We start from the raw sequence: 25,590 nt of genomic DNA, 5'->3' as shown, positions 1-25,590 counted from the left end.
TACCGAAATTGTAAGCAAATTCGACAAGTTCGACAGCTCGCAGATGTTGCGGAACGTCCCGATCTACCTGTCCGGTGTCGCGAAAACCTGGTTTTGGAACTATGAGCTAGATCTTCTTTACTAGGCGACGTTCACGCAAAAGCTTCAGTAGATTTTTGGCGCTCCCGCTGTTCGCGCTAAGGTCGTAAAAAAGAAGTTGGGTTAACACATTTAATTTCCTGCAAAATCATCAACTGTATACATTGAGGATGTGCTCGCATTGTGCAAGCGTGTGAACACCACCTTCTCCCAGAGCGACCGAATACGCCTTATTATTAGATGCAGAAACACCATCGCTTTCAGCGCCCTTGCTAATCAAAATCGTGCTACCATCCAGCTTGTGATCATTACTTGACAGCGACTTCAACTACGGTCCCTCAGGCTATACACCGATACCCCGGACATTCGTCTCCCTTTGGCTATGTACTTGCGCACCCTGATCCGTGACATTGTCCGTGAAGAGCTTCACGAACGGTGCAGACGTGCTGGCGTGTGTCTGGCAGGACGCCCTGGTGGAGGTCCTGCCAGACAGATTTGCTATTACTGTGGCTATTGAGGGCCCATCTCCCGATTTTGCCGAAATATTTAACAGCACGAGCCATGTGTCTATGCTTCTGAGGAACGTACAGGCGTGCATCCAGCAGTCGACTATGAACGCATCTCCTACCGCTTTTCATAACACAGGTCATCTTCTCCTCCCGACTCTATTGATCTTCTTACGCGAACGAACGAATAAGAACGGGAGACTATTTACGAACTGTATTTACAAAGGATAATGCACCGCTGGCCAGTCTAACCGACAGCTCGAGAGCCAGAGAGCGTTCATCGTCTTCGTCGGGGCGCCCGCGTGCATCAGCCACAAGAAAACATGCCATATGCATGTATCATCATTCCCGGCGGCGGAAGCACCGTACCGGTGCGTCTAAATATCCGTGATAACAGGAGACTAGTATAGTTTGAGGCGTGCGACATGCACAACGTCAGTGGCAATCGAGGTTGATGAGGCACTGGTACTGACTGGGGCGATTTCATGTTTAACTGAAGTCACGGCACGCAGCACTCGATATGGGCCTGTGTACAGAGGCTGACTTTTTCCGAAAGGCCAACGTGACCAGTCGGGGACCACAGGAGTACCAGAGATCCAGGCAATGAGTGGACGTCTCTGTGTTGGCGGTCGTACAAACGCCGTTGCTTCTCTTTTTTTTTAAATTGCGATAAAGACTTGCCTTTAAGGCATAATTCTTGGAGCGTATATGTGTATTATATGTGTGCTGCACATATGTGCTTCTCTTGCGAGGTAAGGAAGCGAGTGCGGGCAATTTCGCGTGCTGGGGCTGCCCTGGTGTTGGCGTCAAGTCCGTATTCGCTGGTCTCTGCTGCGGCGGATGGGAGGGATGAGTCCAGTGGCAATGTAGGTTCCCGGCCGAACAGAAAGAACGGGAAATAACCGGTAGTGTCATGACGCGAAGAATTATAAGCAAAAGTGACATAGAGTAAGGCAAGGTCCCAATCAGCATGGTCGGACGAGACATACTTTGCTGTTAGGGTACGATTCAGACGCTCCGTAAGACCATTAGTTTGTGGGTGATAAGACGTAGTCAGCTTGTGCTTGGTTTAGCAGGACTGCAGGATGTCGGCGATGACTTTAGAAAGAAATGTCCGACTACGGTCAGTGATCATTTGGTGTGGAGCGCCATGCTGCTGAATCACGTCGCGTAAAAGAAAATCGACGACATCTGTGGCGCAGCTTATTGGAAGTGCCCTGGTGATAGCGTAGCGCGTGGCATAATCTGTCACCACAGCAACACACATGTTGCCAGACGTGGATATCGGGAAAGGGTCACGTACGTCCAAGCCACCGCGAAAGAACGGCTCCGTAGTAATGTCGAGCGGTTGAAGTCACCCGGCAGGGAGCGTCGATCGTGCTTTTCGGCGCTGGCATTTCTCACACGCCGCGACGAATTTCCAGACGGAGCGGGCAAGGCCTGTTCCAAAAGAAGCGTCGGCGAATGCGGTCGTAGGTGCGGGAGACGGCAAGGCGACCTGCCGTTGGTAAGTCATGAAGTTCTTAGAGAACAGCTGAGCGGAGGTGCTTAGGAATGACGAGGAGTAGGGCAGGACCGTCGGGGCGTAAATTATGACGACATAATACACCATCCCGGAGAACAAACAGGTGAAGGGACTAATCACAAGACGAATATTCCAAGCCATCAATGATGGTGCGCAAAGCGGCATCACCGCGTTGTCCGTTGGCAACGTGTAGCAGCTGAGAAACGGAGAAAACCCAAGCCTCGGCATCGCGGTCAGGGTCGGCGGGTGGTTCGTCCACTGCATAGCGTGATAAACATTCTGCGTCTTGATGTAATCGGCCCGAGTTGCACACTGCTGCATAGAAATATTATTGCAGCCACAGAGCCCAGCGACCAAGCCGGCCGGTAGGATCCTTGAGTGAGGAAAGCCAGCAAAGCGCGTGGTGATGGTCCGTGATTGCAAAGAAGTGCGTGCCATGCAAGTACCGGCAGCATTCGGAAACAGCCCAGACGAGAGCCAGGCGTTCACAGTCAGCGATCGAATAGTGGCGCTCCGCTGCTGTGAGCAGGTGGATAGCGTCAGTGATAACGCGATCTTGACCCTGTTGGCGCTGGGCTAAGACGGCTCCGATACCGCGACCATTGGCGTCGGTACGTACCTCTGTAAGATAGGACAGGTGAAAAGGGGCCAGTATACGTGGCGTGGTGAGAATGTTGGCGAGTAAGGCAAACGCGGCAGTTTTAACGGGGCCCCACGTAAACGGCACGTCCTTCTTCAGAAGTTCAGTAAGTGGTCGGGCAATCGCTGCGAAGTCTTTAACGAAGTGTCGGAAGTAGGAGCAGAGTCCCACAAAACTTCGGACGTCTTTGAAAGATTGAGGTACAGGAAAAGACGTGACCGCACGAATTTTCTCCTGGTCTGGTTAAATACCGGAAGCATCGACGCAGTAGCCCAGCACTGTAATCTCCCGATGACCGAAGTAACACTTCGATGAATTTAGATGCAGCCCAGCCTCGCGGAAGATTTGAACTGCTGATAGACGCTCAAGGTGTTTCTCAAATGTCGATGAAAATACGAGAACGTCGTCTAGGTAGCAGGGGCAGGTTGACCATTTGAACGCTTGAAGTAAAGAATAAGCATACGTTCGAATGTTGCTGGGGCGTTGCATAGGCCAGATCGCATCACACTGAATTGATATAGGCCACCAGGTGTGACGTACGCGGTCTTCTCTTGGTCGTTTTCATCCACAGAAATTTGGCTATCACCAGACCGAAAGTCAATTGATGAAAAGTATTTGACACCGTGGAGACAATCGAGGGCCTCGTCAATGCGAGGCAAAGGGTAGACGTCTTTCTTCATAATGCGGTTTAAATGACGATATTCAACGCAGAAACGTCATGTGCCATCTTTCTTTTTAACAAGGACCACGGGGGACGCCCAAGGGCTCGACAAAGGTTGAGCAATACCTTTCATCTTGAATAACCTTACACTCTGAAGCAGAAACTTGATATGGCCGGCGTTGAATAGGACTGGCATCACCAGTATTGATGTGATGCTTAACAACTGAAGTTTGGCCCAATTAGCGATCGTTGAGGTCGGAGAAGTCGTGGTAGGAACGCAAACGGCGGCATATAGCTGCCGCTTGTTCCGACAATAGGTTCGCATCAATCATGGGATGAAATGTTGCGTCAGGGCAAATGGCATCCTGTGGACATGGTGAAGAACCTGAGCAGACGTCAGCTGATTGATGGGACTTCCATTGAGGTCGGTGAGCTTCTCCTTGAAAGCATCCCAGCTAGAAATCTCGTCCTCTTGTGTCCGGAACCGGACACAAGGAATGCCGTCCAAGTAGAATAGGACATTCGCTAGCATAATGGTAGGGTCACAGTGGTTGTTTTGGCTAACACACTCGTACCGGATGAGCGAGTCCTCAACGTTGACATTATGTTGACCGGAAAATATGCCAGGATAGCGGGGGTTGGTAACTGTAACGTACGTGGCTGGTGGGGTCGCAGGAGTAGAAGCAGACGAGGGGTCGTCACCGGTAGCCATTGCGGAAAGCAGGACGGTGCGCCGCTACGGAGCTCCACGGCGAGGACGGGCAACAGCACCCTCCGAAAAAATGTTACGTGAACGAAGGAATAATAACTGGAGACTATTTACAAAGTGTAATTACAAAGGACAATGCCGCGCTGGCCAATCCAACCTACAGCTCGAAAGTCAGAAAGCGTTCGTCGTCTTCGTCGGGGTGCCCGCATGCATCGGCCACAAGCAAACACGCACTATGCATGTATCAATATGGCTGCAAACTCCCCTTCTCAGTCATGCAGGTCACCATCTCCATGTCTTCGTTCCATGTCACTTTTCGGGCCCGCTCCTCTGTCACAAGCGCACACCCGGAAAACTCGCCTATGCAGTTTTAGAATGCAAATTGCATCCAATGGACAGCCTACAATGCCTCCAGAGCAGTCGTCGAACTGGCTGCCAGTGTTTGTAGTAGGCTTACCCGTCAAAGCTCGGTATGACACAGGCGCTGCCATTTTGGTTATTTGTGCCGACTTTAGTTCCCGTCTCCAAAAAGTGATCGCGCCCTACTGCCGCCCTTTTCTTCGTACAATGACCAACGCTATTATTCGTCCAATTGCGCAGCGTACTTTTCGCGTGTCCAAAGACAGAATTTGTGACCGCATTGTTTTGCGGTATTTCATGAAAGTACTAACGAACCCATCTTGGAGTGGGACTTCTTAAATTCTATATCCGCTTCTATCTTTTCTCGTCAGCGCCTCATACATCAAAACTGTGAGCTGGGCGAGTTGGTGCTCTTCCATTTTAGTAAAAAACTCGGCGAAACAGACGCAGACGTATACTTAGATAACTTTCAAAGCCATAGTTTCCGAGAGTAACACTTGGCAGCACGAAGTTTTGAACAGACCTCAGCGTCATTTGTCGCCTCTAAAAACTGATGCATGGTTTTACAGCGAAGCTGTTTATGGCTAGGTTTGGTTCTGGCGATCTCGTCTCCGTAGACATAGAGCAACAATTTTCCATACGTGCGCCGATTCCGAAGTTAGTGCAATACCGTTGCGACCCGCGGCGGAGGTGCAGTTCGCCGTTAACGGACCTTCATCCAGAGCTTCGCTAGTCATCCTTCTTTACCGAGTTGAAGGCCACTGAACATTTTCTTCGTAATTCTAGTACATTTGTCTCATTTGTGAATGGGCCTGCCACTGTTATTAGCATTGATGGACTGGACTTGTACTACTCCCTACCTTATAATAAGTTGATGCAGTGTGTCAAGCAATTTATAGCAGAAGCTAATGCTGAATAATCGTTTCTTAGTAACTGCATCATTTCTGGTGAATGTTTCATCGAGATTCTATCATATATATTTTTAAAAAGCTTTATTTAGAGCTTTTTTACAGAAATCAGGAGTGCGTATTGGTTCTAGCGCTGCGCCTGTTCTCAGCAACATTTTTTTTTTGCTTTTTGGACGGAAGAATACAAAAATACATGGGTGACTTCGTTGTTAAGGGTCTGCAATATGTTGATTTTCTTATTATTGTGAAACCCTTAGACGTACAAAGAGTCGATGTGTTAAAGGTGTTCAGGGAATGTGGTGAAAGCCTTAGTTTCACGTGGGAACTGTCTCTTGAAAAGAGCAACAATTTTTGGACTTAACGGCAGTATTTTCTGCAGCAGACCACGTTTGCTGGGAGTATTCCCCTTAGGTAGCGTAGAGGTTACTTACATTTACCTCTGATCACTTGAAAGTAGTCAAAAGTGGTATTTGTGCTTGTTGCATACACTCTTCATTGTTTACCTCATATACCACCACAGGGTGCATCATAGTTTGGAGAAGCAAGTACCAAGACTAAAAGAAGCAGGGCACCCTACTGGTGCTAGCTCAAGAGCTTCTGAAAAAGCGGCAAAATCGGTGTAAGGCATTCCGAGAAGAGAAACAGTTGACGATGATCCTATGATGAGAAAGAATGTAGTTTCACTTCCTTATATGCCTAAGTTAGCATAAGGGTTAAGAAAGACAGCAAGCAGGTATAAGGTTGATGTTGTTAGTATAGGCCTATAGCTTGGTCATAGTTGTGTAGCCATGCACAAAAAAACTGAATGCAGTGACGAGTGACAACGGTGCAGGATGCTTTCTCAATCATAAGAAGACGTTCGTCGATTGCAAAATTCAAGTTGTTCAAAGAATACTCTGCTCGTGTGTAAAGGTTTACGTAGGGCAAACCAAGCGATGTTTAAATATAAGGATCCAGGTTCATGCGCTCAATGTAAACAATGGCACTGGTTCACATTTGGCGGTTCATTGCCGCCTAAGGTTGCGTAAACCCGGTTTTGAAAAAAAAACTGATTTTGTACAGGCACAGAGCACAAAACACGAAAGAAATAATGGATGCCTTTTACATCTTTTTGGAAGGTGACACATGCAGCAGTCAACCTCCTATAGCTTTGTCACATGCAGAAGCATCAAACCTTCGGCAGTGTAGGTGAACCAGTTCTTGATTAGCCAGCTTTGGTATTGCCACGTGTATATTACTGTCGTCTTTCCATGCACACGTGAGAGGGTGTCTGTTCCCTTTTCCATGTAGTCTTCGACTTATTCTGTTTCTTTAAAAATGAATTCTTAGTTGCGAGTAGCGCTCGTGTTTGTAATTTCACTCTAGTTCGTCAACCTCTTTTTCACGTAGTTCTTTTGTTAAAAAGCGCCTCATACAAATGGATGCCACCGGTTATCTGCCTAACTATGAATAAGGCATTCGCCTCACCTCCTCGCCTTACGTTCTTTAGTCATCTAGAGAAGAGATTATCAGTGTAAACTCCAACATAACGGTTGGCGACGTGCTCATTCTACACTACTACCATGCCCTATCTCGAAGGATTCTGATTGCCCCTGGCCTTGTTCGCTTCTATAAGGGGTCTGCATTGCTTACAGACTTAAAACCCTTTGAGCGTCGAATTATTTTGAAAAAACTTTCCCAGGTGGTCAAGTTACTATATCGCGGACCTTGAATGTACGAGTTGTATAAAGTCGGGAATAAATACTAAAAAAAATTAGAAACAGTACTTTCGTGTCCGCATCACTCAGAACTCCAAAGTGTTTAATACCATTTCAGAGTGTGGTGGTACTTGAAACACGGGTCTCCGCACAGCACCTCATTGCAGTCTGCAAAACCTAAATTGCGTGTATGTTCTTATCTTGGCGCGACGAGTTCTGTTGGCGCACACATAACATCTTCTCTGCGTGCGGCTGCATTGGGCAGAGGTCTGAGGCACCTTCTCGCGTAAGCGCGTTGCCGCAGAGAGCGAGAATGCCTCGTGAGCGGCGGTGATAAACAAGCTAAGAGCAGCGCCAATCAAGATAGAAATCAACTTCCGCCGCCCCTGAGATAGCGTGCCGACTAAGAGAAAAATCACGTTTCGCGCGCCTCCGTTATGATCGAGCGGCGGCACCGAAACCGCGAAATTGCGCTGCCGCTGAGAGCGAGAATAACTCGCGAGCGGCGGTTATATACAAGCTACGAGCAGCGCCAATCAAGATAGAAATCAACTGCCACCACCTCTGAAAGAGAGGGCCGACAAAGAGAACAATGACGTTTCGAGCGCCTCCTTTGCGATCACGGGGCGAAACCGCAACCGCAAAAGGTGTGTTGCCGCAGTCGGCGCGACGCGCTGAAGCTAGAAATCAGTTCTGTATCTCCCCAAGAAGATAGCACAAATTTCAAGCGCTTCTTGTAAGTCCTACGAGGCGACCGCACCTCCCAGTGAGCACGCATCGTCATTATGGCGCTAAATTTCAAACGGAGGGTCGAAACCGTACCTCTACGGCTAAGACCTTGCCGGACAGAAAACCGCCGCCGAACATGTACGGGCAAAATCTTCAGGGTTTTAAATCAAACTCTCAAACCCCAACTATTGCCTTGTGGATCAACTGTCACTTGCGTCGTTGACGTTCTCCCCGCTGAAATTGTCGCCCTTTCAACAGTGCCACCAGAGTCAAGATCGTTGCCAAGTAATGCCTTTTGCACGCCATTGTCACCAACCGTACGCCCCGGCCTGATGCCTGCCCAGAGTAAAAATCTCCTCACTCTACTGAACAAACACGCTTCTTGTTCGACATCAATTCGCCAGTCATCAGTACGACTACCACCGCTACTAAGTGCATACAGACTGACGGCTCTCACATTGTTCACTGGCGCCCATATCACGTGTCTCTTACAGAGCGCAAAATCATGGAGGGAAACGCGTCAGATGTGCTTCAATGAAATATCACACGCCCTTCCTCGAGTCCCTAGTCATCCCCAGTTCTATATAGCGCAGAAGAAGGACTGCTCAGTGTGATTTTGCCTCCATTACCGTGCACTGAACAAAATCGCGCGCAAAGGTGTTTACCTCTTGCCAGGGATCAACGACGCGCTAGATTCCCCACACGGGGCCGAATATCTCTCTAGCCTTCACCTTAGATCAGGCTACTGGCAAATACCGATGTCCGAATCCGACAAAGAAAAGGTGCCGTTGCCACCCCAGATGGGCTGTACGAGATTAATATGGTGCCTTTTCGACTCTTCAACGCGCCTGCCACCTTTGAAAGGACGATCGATAATGTCTTGCGTGGCTTGAAATGGAAAACCTCTGTGCGCTATCTCGACGACACGTAGTCTTTTCAATAGCGTTCTCACAACATTTGCAACGTCATGATGAAGTCCTTCTCTGTCTAGAAAACGCTGGCCTGCAGCTCAATACAAATGCAATTTTCCCAGCAAGATCAAAGTTATGGAGCAGTTAGTCAGCACAGAATGTATTCGGCCATACCCTGAGAAGCTTGCCACGCTCCTCGAATTCCGCCATGCGCTGCGTCGAAAAGACCGGCTTAGTTTTCTCTGACTTGCATCTCACTTCCGGCACTTCATAGGCAACATTGCGGCGCTTTCGTCCCCACTCCATCAACTCCTCGTAATGAACGTGCCCTTCGTTTGGCCCGATGCATATGAACTGGCTTTTCTGGCTTTTAAACATGTCCTGAAGTCAAACCCGGTGCTGCGCCACTTCAATGCGAGCGCCCCCACCATCCTTCACAATGACGCTAGCAGTCGGTCTCGGTGTCATTCAACTGCAATGGGGCAGCACTTTCCGCGAACGAGTAATTAGTTACACTAGTCATACTCTAACCGCTTCACAGAAGAATTACACCCTAACGTAGCAGGAATACCTTGCTGTTGGTTGGGCAGTGAAAACATTTGGCCAATATCTTCACAGCCGCCATTTTAGACTCGTTGCAGACTATAGCGCACTGTGTGCTGGCTTTCAGCCCATAAGAACATATCAGCTCACCTTGGTCACTGGGTGCTTCGCTTACAGAAATACGATTTCGATGTTATCTACACGGCTGCCAGAAAGCATCGAGACGCCGATACTCTGTCTCGCTACACTCTGCCGAAACATGATTCATCATCGACTCTCTCTACTAGCGTACATCATCGACGTTACTCATCGCCTTGCACGATTGGCTCAGATTGACGGTCAATCTGTCTTACTGTCCCACCAACGTGTCGACCCATACTCCCCAACTATTCTCTAAAGCATGGAAGGTTTTCCTTCACCTCCAAACGCCCGACTTATCCGACAACTTAAATTCCAGCTGAAAGTAGGGCTTTACATCACTACATTTATCACATCCATGGCAACAATTGGGTCCCAATGTTACCACGTTCTGTGCAACGTCAGGTGCTTGAAGCCTTTCACGATCACCCGATGGCGGGTCGTCTAGGCTGCCACAAGACTTACGACAGAATACGCAGTCCCTGCTCCTGGCCAGGCCTCACTTCAGTAGTTCCGAAGAACACCGCATCCCGCGCTCATTGTCAAAGCCGCAAACAACCGACGACAGCTCCTTCTGGCTTTTTGGAACCTCTTCTTTGTCGCACTTTGCCTTTCGAAGTCGTTGTGAAAGCCTTGTCTTCCCACAACCTCAAATGACGACCATTGGATTGTAACGGCCGTTGACCATCGAAAACAGTGTGCGTAGACAGCCTCTTCATAATCGGCGCTGCCGCTGAAATGCCCGATTTCTTTCTACGCAACCTTTTTTTACGCTATAGGGCTCTGCGCGTTCTCTTCAATTACCGCAGCAAAGTCTTCCACTCTTGTATCCTTGCCGAAGTTCTGCGCTCCTCAAACACCATTAACAAGACGACTTCTAGTTACACATCGGGAGACTAAGGGCTTGACAGAGCATTTCCATCGTACCTTCGCAGACCTAATTGCAATGTGCATCTGCCCCGGCCACACTAACTGCAAACCTGCCGTTTGTGACGTTCGCTTATAACACGGGTACGCAACCTATACCACAGGCTTTTCTCGATTTTTCCTGGTCTATGGTGGGCCCCATAGTTTTGCTCTGGATCTATCGTTCCTTTCGGCTCCTACACCACCAGCACCTCCTTTCTCCGAGTTCCTTTCTCCTTAACATCGGCATCTCCCAGGACGCTAGCAAGTCTTGTTACAACTCGACTCACCGTGCTGTGACTTTTTCTCCGGTGATGAAGTTCTTTGGACTTCTGTGCGCGTTCCCGGCTTATGCAAAAAATGCTTCGCTGGATTTGCTGGACCTTACACGGTGGTTGATCAGACATACCCTGTTAAGTACCGGGTCTCGCCACTTAGAACAACGTCCGATCCCCGTTGCCGTCTCCCCAGACACTCGATGGATTTTCATAACACTCCCGCGCGGCCAGGCGGCCGCGCACACACCGAGAGAGCATTAGTGTGAGCGCAACACATGCCTGAGTGTCACCACCAACATCTCTACATATCATCATCCTCTGTAGATTTTCACCTGTAAAAGTCATCATCATCTGCACAGCTTCATCCTCGTGGTGGCAGAACGACCTCGGCTGGAATAAAGCGGTTCCTTATAATAGCAGTTACACGCCGGTGAAAACCAGCAAAACTGCAAAAAATGGAGGCATGAGAATATGCTGTCAGCGCCATAACGGATTTCAATTGAAACGCTCAGTTTGAAAAAGAAAATCCGGGATTTCAGCTGCCAACACAACGATATCATTACGAGGCACGCCGTAAGGGGGAGGGGGGTACCCCGAATTAATTTTGGCCACCTGAGCTTCTTTAATGTGTACCGAATTCAGAGTACAAGAACGTTAACACATTTTGTGCCGTTTGAAGTGTGGCCGCCAATGCTGAGATTCGAAGCCACGCTCTCGTTCTTAGCAGCGCTCCGCCATCGCCGCAAGCCATAGGCCACTCGCCTTTATACCGACCGCTGCGAATGCAATGACATATGTACCTATTTGTGTCAAAAACGTACTTACTACTGCCAATTCTTTTAGAGCAGTGTCTGTTAACTTGCCGTCGGTGTCGTTCAGGAACCCTGGCGACACCATCAGACGCGAAACCTGCATGAGAAACAGGCGCATTGAATTTGGCGTAACGAAAGCGTCAACAACGAGCCGGAAACATTTCCTCCTGGTGTGTTTTGCAACGTCTACAACATAGGCGAGATGGTGCACATTGACTTTTCATTGATACGCACGCACTTTCTAAGAGTTCGTGAGCTATTATTTCTTTGCGAACGTTCTGTGACATTGCTCATCGTGCCTGCTTATGACGTCTCGCCGAATAGCTCCGGTACAGCATGTATATAACAAATTGGATTATACCCGCTTCTTTTTTTCTTGTGTTCTTTTAGGTCTTACAGATTGTTTGAACACCGCTTGTGACAGGATAATCGTAGTTGTTGAACTAATTTACTCAAAAAGGCGGAGCTTAGTCGCACAAGAAAACTAGATGCATAACAGACTTCACAACAAATACTCACTAAAGTATTTTTTCATTGATTACCTTACGGCACATATTTCAATTTACAAATTGTAGCCTGTGAGTTTTCAGGGCGTGTCTATAAGGAACAAATTTTCAGGATGACACCACTCTTTAGATATTTATTTCCAAAACACGTAACGAAATACATGGGTGTTGCAGTTACGGCTCGAATGCATGAAACAGCGGTTTGTTAAAAAGAAAATAAGAAGGGCAATTGCGCATGCTATCCATGCAGTTTCACAGCTCATATATTGAGATCCATGCCATCCTTAGAAGTAGTCCGAAATGGATACGCCGAACAAACCCACAGCGTACAAATGGTGTCCCTCCGAACCCACTGTGAGGCGCTTTCGGGAGGTATCTAAAGCGCCAGTGACCCGGCATGCTCGCTGAGCCGAGAGCATCCTGGCCGAGCCACGGGCGCTAGGAGCACTCGAGCTCGCGCCCCCAGGACGGGCTCACGAACTAAAGAAGGCCTACAGGCTACTGAGTAGGAGCTGCAGCGCAAGCCCGCTGCCGCTGTTAATCACTGCTCGCAAAATGTGGTAGACGGCCGTATCAACAAGCTGCCTGAATTTTTACGTCTGGACATCTAAATCCGTCCTCAGCTTGTGCTAGGTATTAACACGCATTCGAATAATGACGTGAAGACATGCCTCACACCGAAAGCGAATGCCCACCAGCCCCTACCCCGGAAACCGCTGCGGTCGTTTTCACCTCTGCAGTTCTTTCTAACATCGCCCGCTCGCCAGAGTTCTGAAAACGTAGCCCCGAGACGTGGTCACTGCTCCTGAAAGTCGAGGCCCACTTCAAACCCTTGCGGATTACCCTTGCGGTCAAAGCACTTCCGGTGACCGTCATCGACAAGATTGTTGACCTTTTCGTCTTGTTCGCGAACAACATTCAGGCGTCGTCTTACGTAAAAATGAAGGCGGCTATTCTGGAAAACATCACCACGTATGATTGTTAACAGATTCAGCAGCCGTTCGCAGTCGAGGAGCTCGGCAATCAGCACGCCAGCCATTCGCTGCACTTAGATGCTGGTTCTTCCAGGCTCACACAATCTACAATGTTGCTTTTGCCCTGACCGTTGCTTTTACCCTGACGCTCACGAGATTGCTCCTCAAGGTGATGGAAAATATGCACTGTGGTACCGGCGGTAGGAGTCACCCACTGCGCGTCCTCCCCGCCCTCCCAACCCGAAAAAGCGTCGACAGCATTCTGGCGTCGCTAAACACAGTGATCGACTGAACGAGCGCCTGCTGGCGACACTCGTTGGTACGCTTTTCCAAGACTACTTCAGCATCACTCTAGTTTTTCACGTCGCCGCAACGCACCCTGCCAGCGTGAGCGCCACTACAGCACTCTGGTGCCACCCAGACGAAGATCAGTCCGCCATTTGCTTGTACCACCATCGCTTCGGCACCCGGGCACATCGCTGCCTTCTGCCTTGCGCCTGGTTGAGAAACAGACTGGCTGACTGCTAACGGCAATGAGTAGTCGTGGCCCCCGCTGCAGGTCAGCTCTTCTACGTAACTGACAAGGTCACTGGCTCACACTTTCTGATCGACACAGGTGCCCAGATCAGCATTCTACCTGTTACACGTGCGGATTGTGCAAGTGCTTCCGCCCGGCACTTGCAAGCAGTGAATGGAACCCGCATCCGCGTCTTTCAACAGCGGTCCCTCACGCAAAACTTGGGCCTCCAGAGAACCTTCCGGTTACTATCCATAGTTGTCGAAATCGGTCCCGCCATAATCTTTGCCAATTTTATTGCTTACTAAAGCTTCCTTGTCGATGCCAAACGACTGGCGTCTCCTGCATGCAACAGCTCTTCTCTCCGTCCAAAGAATTGCTGCATCGCAAATCATAGATGCAGCGCGCTCCTGTGCCACGGTTTCCGAAATCGCTATTTGCAGCCTTGATGCGAGTTTTCCCTGATCTCCCCGCATCACAGAGCTCAAAAGGTTTGTCACGACATGCACCGCTAGGTCGTCGCTAAATGACGCACTCTTCCGGCCCCACGCCGTTTCTCCGGAAAATCTCAGTGGTGTATGTGCGCAGTTCGAGCGTGTATGTTAGATTGCCTAGGACCAATACGTCAAGCATCGCCTGTGGGAGCCGTTCTCCAGCAATATCTCGCCGATTATTGTCAGCCACTAGCATTCTTATCGCAGACACCCACTCCGAACCAAGCCACCGACAGCACTTTCAGTCTAGAGTTGCTTAGCATTTACCTTGCCATCGGTGATTTTCTCCATATTGTATAAGGCCAATAATTTACTGCGCTCAGTAATGACTGACAACAGGCGCCAATTGTACTTCCTGAGTGCTCGCTCGGGTGAATGACCCGGCTCTCGCTCTCCACCAGCCGATCAAGTCCAAAGTTTGTCGCCGGGCACTGAACTCTTTATTCCGTTGTGCTACTGGAAGGAGAACGAACGGCAACCCTGACTGCACGCTCCGTTCAAATGGCACTCGCCGCAGTGTCCGATGGCTTCGACATCTACGGACAACTATAGAAGTGAAACAAGAAGAGATGGGGCCAGAGCACCTAAGTATCCACATGGAAGTGTCGGAATGCGAGAGCCGCGAGCTAAGAAAGGGGAAGGCCAGTTAGACAACAAGCGCTAGCAGCGAGAAAGGGCCCATTGCCATCCATGTCGCCCTTTGCTGTTCTAAATTTGTCATAAACCTAAGTTTATAACGAACATGGATTTCTTGATCCTGAACTGTTTTGATGTGAACATTTCATTTGTGAAGGTAATGTACTCCGTCTCTTGTAATATCCCCCTACTGTGCTGCTCGGCGCATTCGAGGCTGGTGAAGCGAGCGAACGCCAAATCTTGTTTAGGGGCTACTGTTGTGGTCGTGCCTGCACCCAATGCGTCGGAGTTTTGACTCGCAGGTACTCGTACTACGAATGGCAGGCTACCCGGACAGTTTACTGTCTAGCATTGCCGAATGTATTTCTGCAGCCTTACAACAGCCAAAATGTGACAAATGAAACAACCGAAAAGAGAAGAGTTTGGATTCAAGAACAGCGTTCATTCGTTAATACCATCGAAGGTCTCATTGCGCTAAAAATAATAATATAGACTGCATAAAAGGCAGGCATCAGAGTTGCCTTTTTAGCAAAAAAAGCTAGCCTGTATGCACCAGAAAGAATAAGGAAGTCAAGGGGCTTCTCACGTGTGATATGAAACACACAAAAGAGATAGTTGATTGCTCCCACGGCGCCGTATTTAGGGCTCCCCTGTCCTGCGGTAGATGCTACTTCGGCAAAGCTGGACGCTGTGTAAATGACCGCCTCAAAGAACATTCCACTTTAATGAAGGGGTGTGCTCGCAGCCACCTAGCTGCGCAATGCTTCCGCTGTGGCTGTCGTGCATTGTTTTATCAAGGCAAAGTACTAAGGTGCTATGGTGACCGGCGTGCACGTGACAAACAGGAGGCCTTTTGCACGAACAAAAAAAATTCGATTTGTGAGTGACTGTGCCTTCGATATTGCTTCTCACCAAGGAGCTCCCGTATCTTGCACGTGGATGATGGCGACCATTTGGTTTGGGTTATAGTTATAGTCAGCATCATGGCTGTCTTGCTGGCGTTGTATTTCTACTTTGGTATGTTCTCCTCTCCCTCCTGCCTATTCAAGCTCATGCATATAGTTCTGTGTGCGCAGTGAGATATTTGTTGTTAGTCAGCGCATCGTCCGTCTCAGTCTGCACGTCCCGTTCTTTGAGTTATCACTCGTTCTTATTTCAGACATATACATAAAGATCATAAAGATTGCATGACATTTTACAAAGTTAAAAAAAATTACGGATCATCATCAGTCGTAAACTGCCAAATTGACTGCGTCGCTAAACCATCGCTTCACATAGATCCTAACACGTGCATTCGATATGCGTATATTTATTATATTTTTTGAGCGTCGCTTCTACCTCACCAAGCATTTTCTTCAACATGTTTCTGGTATAGATGTGCCTAACTGGTATCGCAAGAGCAATCTACTCAACTTGATTTAATGTTTTTCGTTGGCGTTTTTACACATTCTGGCCGAAAGTTTTGTTTAGTTGCCATAAAATATGGTACGTTTATTAGCATTTAAATGAGAAACAAACAAACAACGACTTCCGGTGCCGTTTTTCTAATGAAATCACATCTCGTAATCTCAATCCCTGCATATTTTAGGGAAGCTTGTGTTATCTCAACATTTCAAATTGCCAGCTCAGTTTTCAGGTTATGGTCACAAATTACCCGAAGGCTGTCTTCATAGCCCTAATGTAGCAAATCCGCGGCCTTTGGAGTTAGGTTGATTCCAGACGTCAAGCACATTTCTGAGGCCTACCTTAAGCATAATGGGACATGTGAACTTCTTTCTGAACTTGAGAGACCACCAATCAGTGCAGCATTAATAAACACATTGGGTAACTTGGTTGATAGCGCTTATACTTCTCAGGTTATCATTAGATTTTGTTCTTTGCTGTGTCTATACTTGATGTGCAACATGAGCGGCCCTATAACGTAAAACAACTCTGGCCTCCTCTTATTGCAATTTCCTGACCTCAAAATTACGTAACTACCGATACAAGGATCAGGCGGTGACCCGCAGCGTTGTTTGAAAAGCCAGTCAAATTCTCTACCCGTTTGAAGGAGCTCAGTTTTATTTGTTTTCAAAGCGACTAGCATTGCCTACCGTGACAGGTTATTACTTAGTTCGCTGACAAGAGACGTAGAACACGCAGTAGTGGGGACGGCTTCAATGGGTTCGAGCTAGCTCAGTGAAGCTAGATACCAGGTCAAGAGTGTGGTGCTGGCGTCTGCGATACGCGCGCTTCTCCTGGCTTATCTTGCCGTGGCTAGTCGAAAATTGTGGCGATGCGCAATTGAAGGTTTAAAATGCTGCTCAAGCGGATTCTAGGCAAAAATTTGCTCGCAGAGCGATGTCGTATACGCGTCGCAAGGGATTGAGAACGCTATACTGCAAGGCACATTTTTCTATTGTATAAAGATAAATCAATTCTGTCCGCCAGCACCGAACAGCCCATAGTGCGAGAGTGATCGGCAGGCAGCGACACTTTCGGGACGGGACAACGTTCCGCTATACCAATAAAACGTTCAGTTGTGTTCGGAATATCAATGCATTTTTAATGCGTAGTCACTCTGACGAGGCGAAATTTCGCGGTTTTGTGACGTGGCATAACAGGCCGGCAAAGTGAGCGCAGACCGAAAAAATTCTTCCCGAATAACGGATGGCTAACCGCGAAAAGGGAGTAGAATTGAAAATAATTAGTTTTCTTTCGCTTGATACAATCAGGCATAGTCAGTGTGTACACGTCATAGCAAATGGCGAGTTCTCGCGGTTTCGTGACATCGCGTCACAGACAGTCAAGTGAAGGTAGCCCGAAAATTGTTTGGCGGATCGTGGAGGGCTTTTTGCAGGCACAAAATAGAAACAGGTTGGAACAGTTTTACGTTATAGTGCGCTAAGATTCCCATAGGAACCATTAGACCGGCAACGGTGAAGCTCGTCATGCTCGAATGGTAGTCCGGAAGTCGTAGCTTAGTTGTTATTGTGGGACATAGGTGTGTTCCAATTCTGCAGGGCGTTGAAGACAGCCTACGTTGAGTGCAAAGAAGACAGTTGTAAGCCTGAGTAGTAGCATAAACGGGGAAAACATCTCTGCAACTTAACACCACTTGGCCTGGACAAAAGCTAGCTAAGAAAGGCACATATTAGAGCTGTAGTTGAACAATTTCCATCTGCCAACCATCAAAGAAAAAGAAACAACATAGTTTACAGTAATCACATCCGAATGCCAAGTTATGTTTTCTTGTGCGCAAGCGACCTTCCCGTTAATTTACCAAGCCATCTGCTCAGCTGCCATTTCATATCGACAACAAGGTATCCTGAACTGTTTTTCACTTCGAGGCCCTTTTTACTGAGTTGTCTCCTTTTCCAGCTTTGCCAGAATTGGAACGACGCGGCTCTCTTAAGAGCCGCTGTCTGCTTAGCTATCTATCCAGCCGTCTACGGTGAGTATTGGAACAGAGCCATGGCTGTCAAGTTCCACGAGCTTCACCACGACCCGAAGGGGGTTATCAGACCAAGCCAGGCCACTCACCCTGCGGTAGACGTGAACCCTATTTTCTTCGGTCACGCTCTGGGACAAGGAGTAAGAGAAGGTGAAGGAGTCGAGCATCCCTTGTACTTGACTGCGTAGAAACTTCATCGTCTGCAAAACAAGGTGCGCAACTGTCAAAGACGTAGCGCCCACGTTGTTTCCGCGAAACGCCTCCAAAGCGACAGAAAGCATGCATCATTCAATCACTATATATTCATTCAATGCTAAAAAAATAGATACATTTGCCCTGACTATTGCAAGCCAGCACTTTCCAGAGGGCGCTAATGAAAACTGCCCTCAGCGCCGCAAGTGAGAAAGCGCCGCAACGTTTAGCCTCCTTATCGAACGCGGGCCTGCAGGAAGCACGTTGTGTTTACGGTCTACGAAAGCGCAACCTAAGTGACGTTGGCCAGCATTTCCTTTTCGTTTCTCTCGGTGTGAATATTGATAACAGCGAAGAGGTTACTGTGATCGAGGACGAATTCACTTGCGGAAAACGCCCAAAACAAGCCGATATTTGCGGGTTCGCCAGCTGCAATGCGAGCACGGTCGAGCCGCTTAGCTGTGCGCCTTCTGCGGCGACGCACTGCAGCTGAAATTGGCTTGTATCGGTACTGTCGCTGGTGCTAAACGTTTGGGCGTCGACATGTCTTTTAACAAAATAGACGTTACGCGTCACTTTACTCTTGCGGGCATCATTTCGCCTCAATGTTGCATATCAATGCGGCGTGGATGACCTGTTTCTGCAGTAAACACGAAGTGTTAAACGTTTATGTTAGCTGTGAGATTGTACGATTAGTATTGTCATTTGCTCCCTTTTCATTTTGCATCAGGCACCGCTGGAAACCCAGGGAGCATTTATGCTCCTGCTGCCACTAATGTTACTCTTAGTACCATCGAAAAAATGCTTACTGTATACATTATTGTACTAGAAACACGTATATATATTTTGTTCACTATAGAATCAGAATCTGTATCGGTTTTTACTGAGATGATTAGAAAGATTACAAGTTGTTAGTATACAGAAGGAGGTCCTGAAGTCAAATACTGCAATGGACCTCCTAGAAGCATTGCCATTTTAACGTTCAATAAAATAATATGCCCAGGGACATTTTGCCGGAGAAGCTGTAAAAATTGGCGTAACGGGGTGCAATCGCACCTGCCCGGATTCTGCGTCCTGCCGTCGCTCATACTGGTAGTTTGCACGAAAAATGATAGAATGACAGAGCTACATAGTACGGCTTTTCTAGTAGTAGCAATAAACCAAGCAGATACAACGACGGCCTCAAAGCTTTTTTGTTTTCGCGGCTTTTGCGGGTCCCCCACCGTACCGCTGTTGGTCATGTTACTTTGTTATGTAAGTCCACACAATGAACGCTATGTCCGCAAGGGGGCGCTGCGTGTCAGCTCGAAACTCGATCGCTGGTTTCCCAAGAAGCTGAGAAAAGGCACCAATGCCTGACAGAGCCACACACTGGTTTCAAATACACATATCACTCAGTCAACAGAACAGTCCAACATGAGCTTGGAACAGGACTATAGGCGACGTGCATGCCGACGGACGCGCCACTGGTGGCGGTCTTGCGCAAAACACGCGGGAGAGGAGCCTGGCGCGTGCCGTAGTTTGTTGTGTCGATGATCGTGCTTCTCTGCCTTATTCACGTTTTCAGAGCAAGATAGGCAACACCATTCGCACGTGTGGGCAGTGGCGTAGCAACAGGGGGGGCCGGGGGGCCGTGGGCCACGGGTGCAAGGGGCCAACGTGGGGGGGGGGAGGTGTCATATACGCCTGAAGACACCTCTCTTTCCATCGGCTTGACTGGGCGCAAATTGCAAAGAAGGCTCCGGTATCCAGTAGCCCGAGCTCATGCACCCGATGCGTTGCACCGCAAAATTGTCGGCTGCAGCTCTATAACACCCCACGAAATAATTGTGCGAATGTGCGGGCTAAAAAATTTAATTCGCGAAATGGTCGCTAAACTACTCGCCTTAGCGGAACATTTCATGTGGGGTGCGCTCGTGCTGTGCGTTCATGCTGGGAGCAGGAGTCGCTAAACATACAGTGAGGCGTTCTAGGGCGTTGGGACTCTTGGGTCCCTCTTCCGTTCAGAACGCGCAGCGAAGACGAACAAAGACAGCAGCAAGAGGACGTTCAACCAGTGCGCCCGGCGCTCGTGTTTACGGCGAAGCGTTCGTTGAGAGCGACGTTGCATAAGTCGCGAATGAAATTCTCTGGATCGTCTTCAGACTCGGTTCGGCCGAAGAGTTTGGCGGCGTATGACTCGACAGGCTGTAGTCGTGGGCCCGCCGCGATGTCCGGCTCGCTTTTACTTCTCCTCTCCCGCTCGCTCCGAGAAGCCGCTGCGAAACCTGCCGTTATGTTTCACGCTTTCCCTCTTACCCTCGAAGGTTTCAGAAAACTGTTGCTGTTGTGTGACTCCATGTCACAAGTACAGTGTCTGTATCAGCTGCACAGAAATTTATTTTAAAAAAGGTGAATTTTGTAAGGATATTTCCCGATCGAGATTCTATGAAGTTTTTTTCTTTTTGAGTTTACTAGGAACTCGGTAGCGCAAAAAATATGGCAGATAAGTAATAACCATATCCTTAATAATCCCGTAATTAGTACTTATAGAGGAAGCACTTCAATTCGAGAATTGAGGACTCAAAGTCATATTATTAACTCAACAAAAACTTCTTAAACAACATCGTTTTGGGTGCTACAACCTACAGTACTTTGGCACTGCGGGCGGCGCCCAGTATATGGCAGCAGCGAAAGAAATATGAAATAGTGGACCAGTGACGTCGATCCCTTAATCCTCTCCATTGCGAGTGCAGGCCAATAATAGTGCAAGCTTTCACTGGCAGGGGCTTCATTGCGGCCTTTTCTTTCTTTTTTTATGGTGACGCCAAGAATCGACGTGAAGCGTGCTCTATTCTGTTCCTAATCTTGCGGTGGTACCACAGCTCGGATAATCACGTTTGTCCGTATAGGAGCAAATGAAAACAAGACTTTATTGATCAGAATGAAGAGAACTCGTAATGGTCATAGCATTGGCGCCCGCGTAGTGGGGAGGCAGGTAGCGTTTTCTAATAGGGCGGGGAGATCAGCGTCTCTGACATACAATTTAGTTTTCGTTTTCGTTCAGGGATGCCCACAGAAAAATACTGCGTACCATAGTACCTACGACAATTTTTGTGAAATTGTTGTTGGGCTAGATATGAATCTCGGGCTTCAATTTTGCAAATGCAATATTGCCGCTAAAATTGGTAATTAAAACTCTATTATAAAGATACTTTTGTTACTTGTACGTGAGTCATATTTTCCACGATGCCGCATTTGTATTGACAGCCAAGCCTTACAGTCTGACAGAAGATGTGCACATGGGCTTATCACACGTTATCAGTGCAGCACCCTGTGTTTTTTGGCGCAGGAAAAACAGCGTGTATATTTGCTGCATTCGCGATCTCTGGGAAAGAAAGCGAAGGAGAGGGGGACCCGGGGAACGCTCGCGGTATCCAAGGCGGCTGTACTGGTGCTGAAACCCGGAAATTGTCGATATCCTCGCCTTCCTCGGCTAAACCGGGGGGGAGGGGGGGGGGTGACAGGAGACCTATGGGCCCCGGGTGCCAGACGACCTAGCTACGCCACTGCGTGTGGGGTGGCCAAAATTTCAGGGAATGTCGAAGAAGAATTGTTGCAGGGTGGGGGGCTCAAATACCGGTGAAAACTTGCCAGAGACACGGTTCGAATCATTCCCGGTAAAGCCTCATCAGCGGGAGCAACTGTAGCAAAAATGGATCGTCGCTTCGAAGGGAAATTTGTTGTTCTCATCCTTTCCTTTGTCTCGTCGGTGTTCTTTCCCCTCGATCATAGTTAGATGCGTGAGCAACGAAGTTCGTCTGCAGCACAGCATGAGGTTCAAAGGCATTACGCTAAACTTCGGAATGCTGTTTGCCGCTTATATTGTCTTCCGGCTTTTTACCGCGTTGCGCTAGCTAGGCAGCACGACTGCACGAGCGCATTGTGTTGAATGTTAAAGCTACTGAAGTTTGCAAGAACTGAAATGGTTAAGTTTCATGTGGCGCGGTAAATCCTCGCACCAGCTGTCGCGCACTACATGTTTTTACATCTATTTTATGCGTGGTTTTCACATGTTTAATTGTTGCTAGTTTCTCCATGCATAACTCTTGTCGATTCTTTTGAGCTGCGAAGTTTTCACCCTGCCTTGCTTGTAAAGGGTATAAATCACGCTGGGTCTTATCGGAATGGTACCAAGGAAGTGCTTCTTTAACAGCTTTATTCTTTTCGCCCGAGGGCATCTTAGATATTGTTTGCGCGTTTTTGAAATGTGTTTATAAAATAGGTAGTTCAGGGAGAGAATTTCTAATAGCTGCTGCATGTGGTATTTTTGTTCCATTGCTCGCCGAAAATTTCGCGTCCCGTTTGGGAAGTCATCACACCTCGATGCTGCCGAGTGATTTTTTTGTTTCACAACATAGTCCCTTCTTGCATGCGAGTTTTGTACTCAACTGGATTCTTTCTTATACTTACGCTGCAGACGACTAAACCTGCTTTGCCGCCAGCGCTCATCTACTTTGACTGGCGCTGCTCTACCTTTAAATACATCATGCGGCACCTTCATCTAGTAATATAAAAAGTACTGAAAGTTATTCTTTAGCTTTGTACGTTTCCAAGCAGCTCCCTTGGGGAATTTAAAATTGCACAAGCTGCAGCGGAAACGGTAGTTCATCGGCGTATGCAGCAGAATTGCATGGGTGGTACAGCACTAACACGCGCTTTTATTAACCAGTGTGTTTGGTGACTTCGTTGGCTAGTGTACGCGTTTCCACAAATAAATTGGCAATTACTCTTATTGAGGAGACTTCGGCTGCCATTATTCGGCGATGTCACATGTATTCATCGGCAGAAAAATCACAACGGCATATGCAGAGATTGCACCGTGCGGATTTGTTTGATATAAGCCTGCACTAACGACGCGTGCTTATTATTCAGGTACAGAAGCAGCATTGCGGCAAGGGTAGAATAAAAAAAACCATCGAGAGATCGCATCACTCAAAAAATTTATCGGCTAGTGAACGTGAGCTCCACGTCATGTAAATGGAGTTCATGGCGTTTGTCTGCGGGACACACCTTGCACGTATGTGGACCATGTTGTCCCAAACACCGGTAACATCGTGTTCATACCCGCTCGCACAGAGGGCAGCATCTTCTCTACAGCTGTCACAGCGGAAGCAGTAGCCTGGCACCCGAACAAAGGAGAAACTGCAGCCGCGAACTTCAGCCATCCTTGCTGCAAAGGGTTGTCGTCTGCTACTGCTCCCGCGTGTACTGTTGGAAGCGTCCGATAGGTGGCTTTCAGTGGCGCCTCTATAGGCGGTGCACGAGGCGTATATCCATTCATTGGAGATAGCATACCCATAGTATGCACCTAAATATATCATTTGCCTAGCTACAAGAAGAGAAAATACATGCACATATATGCGCTTATGCATACAGCGCTGCATAAAAATTATACAGCAATAACACTACAATAAAAAAAACAACAGGCAGAGGTGAGGCTGAACAAACAGCAGCAGACATAATTTAAACGGGAAATTTTCCCAGGGAAAAAAATACATTCACTCTTCAAGGTGATGAAAGGAAGGCGTCTACCTTTGTGCTAAGACATTCGAAACGTGTCGATTCTTTTCATTAACCGTCGTCAGTCACGATGAAGCCGACGTTATTGACTGAACGCACCCTTGGGAGCAGCACGATGCCACTGCGCAAGCGCTCCGTCCCATGGCTTTCTTTTTTTTCATATTTCGCGGACTTTCTTTGCAACCCGGAAAAAACGACAAAGTGGGACACATCGTACTGGAAACAACTCTATTGGTGGTTTCTGAGAGTACTCTACAAGTTTACTTATACTTCGGTAGCCCAGGCAACAATGAAAAAGTTGGGTAATTAAACTTAGAGAGTTATGGCGAAAACAAGAAATTGCCTGAGTTACCGTAGGCTACTGCGAATACTATGCGTCCCGTTTAATTCGCTTCCGACGCGTCTTTGATTTTTAAAGTATTGGCTCAATTTCCGTGGAACACCCTGTAAATAATGCCTTGTATGTAAATGTTATGTTAACAGATTATTATTCACTAATTATTTTTGCGCGTGCCGCTGTTTTGCTACAATTTTCCCACCCATTAACAGCAAAAAAAGAGCTCACAGTATGGACAAATAAGAAAGAGAAGAAAATAAAAAACCTCGATATAAAAAGAACTTCAGCAATTACACTCTAAGAAAAGTTTGCACCCTTTGGAGTGTATCTCTGCCACACAACGATAATTGTCGTCTGCCTTGATGCGTTTCCTTTCTTGAAAACGCCGCGCTCGCTACTTTCCTGTCGGGAATGCTATGTCATGATGATAACGCGCATGCCGTTCGTTACTGGAAAGTACCGGGCTCGCAGCGTTAAAGAACGGAAACGCGTCAAGGCAGATGACGATCATCGTTGTGTGGCAGATATACACCCCAAAGGGTGCAAACGTTTTTTAGAGTTTAACAAGAGCTGCGATATATGTATGAGTTGTCCGACCACATCACTTTTGAAATGCGAAATCTCGTTCCTTGGCAGCACGGGCAAACGCAACATGCTGCGCCTCGGTTCTCGCAACCGCGACCAGTTTGGACCGGATAACATCACCGGCAGCCCCGGATCGTAATGGTGCAACGAGATTTCAAGCACAGGACTCTGTTGAGAGCAACTTTGAACCCGTAGTACCATTTTGACCTCTGCTACCGTCCACGAAAGTTGCGAAGCGGTCAATCCCCCCTCCCCCCCAGCTCCCTAAACCCACCTACCAGCCTGGGTCTACGACCGTCGACTATAGGCCGCTAAGCCTAACGCTTGGGTGTGGACACACGATAACCATGGAAAACCCCTCAGAAGCTACTTTCGCAGTCCTACGGGCCCCGGAACAGCGACAGATTGTTGCTACTGAATATTCACAGGATATGGAGGAACGATTGACAAGCATAACCTTGTCGAACGATCCCAGCTCTGCGAGCGGTGACGACATGGAAACACGAACGCAACTGACTGGCCGGACCGAAAAGGAAACAGATAAACCCAGTTGGAAACTGGCTCTGCCAAGCAGCCAGAAGAGGAAGCAAAGCAGGGCAATACTCGCAGGGCGGCTAACGGCCGGGAAGGCGACTCGAACGGTCCGGCGCGCCGCCGCGGCAACGCAGCAGAGGTGAGAAGGCAGGAAGTCGACGACAGCAGCCAGCGAGACTGCAAAGACAACCGTCACCACAAGACGGCCAGCGCAGAGGGTGCCCAGGCGCAAGCTCCAATGCCACCCGACGAAGACAAAGATTATAATGAGACCCAAAAAAGGATTGGCGGCCAAGAACCTCAGCATGCATGAGGTTGCACGAGCAATCGTAGAGTCCTACCGAAGATCACATCAGTGCCAGGATAGAGAGTTAATCGTACGACTTCGTAACGGCTCGAAGTCGATTCAAAGCGGTACC

General features: G+C 48.2%; 1 protein-coding gene across 1 annotated transcript in view; it reads right to left on the bottom strand.

The window, feature by feature from the left end:
* Positions 1–25,590, bottom strand: part of LOC142584228 (uncharacterized) — a 254,736-nt gene that overhangs the window by 71,371 nt on the left and 157,775 nt on the right. The window contains exons 6-7 of the mRNA XM_075694382.1: positions 18,051–18,161; positions 11,415–11,498 (exon numbers count right to left, since the gene is read on the bottom strand). Coding sequence (XP_075550497.1) covers positions 11,415–11,498; positions 18,051–18,161 — 195 coding nt within the window. The remainder of the gene's footprint in view (positions 1–11,414; positions 11,499–18,050; positions 18,162–25,590) is intronic.

The sequence above is a fragment of the Dermacentor variabilis genome, chromosome 6 (assembly GCF_050947875.1).
Source record: "Dermacentor variabilis isolate Ectoservices chromosome 6, ASM5094787v1, whole genome shotgun sequence".
NCBI classification, from domain to species: domain Eukaryota; kingdom Metazoa; phylum Arthropoda; class Arachnida; order Ixodida; family Ixodidae; genus Dermacentor; species Dermacentor variabilis.
The sequence above is the reverse complement of the archived record's forward strand: the minus strand, read 5'-3'. Positions and strand labels throughout refer to the sequence as shown.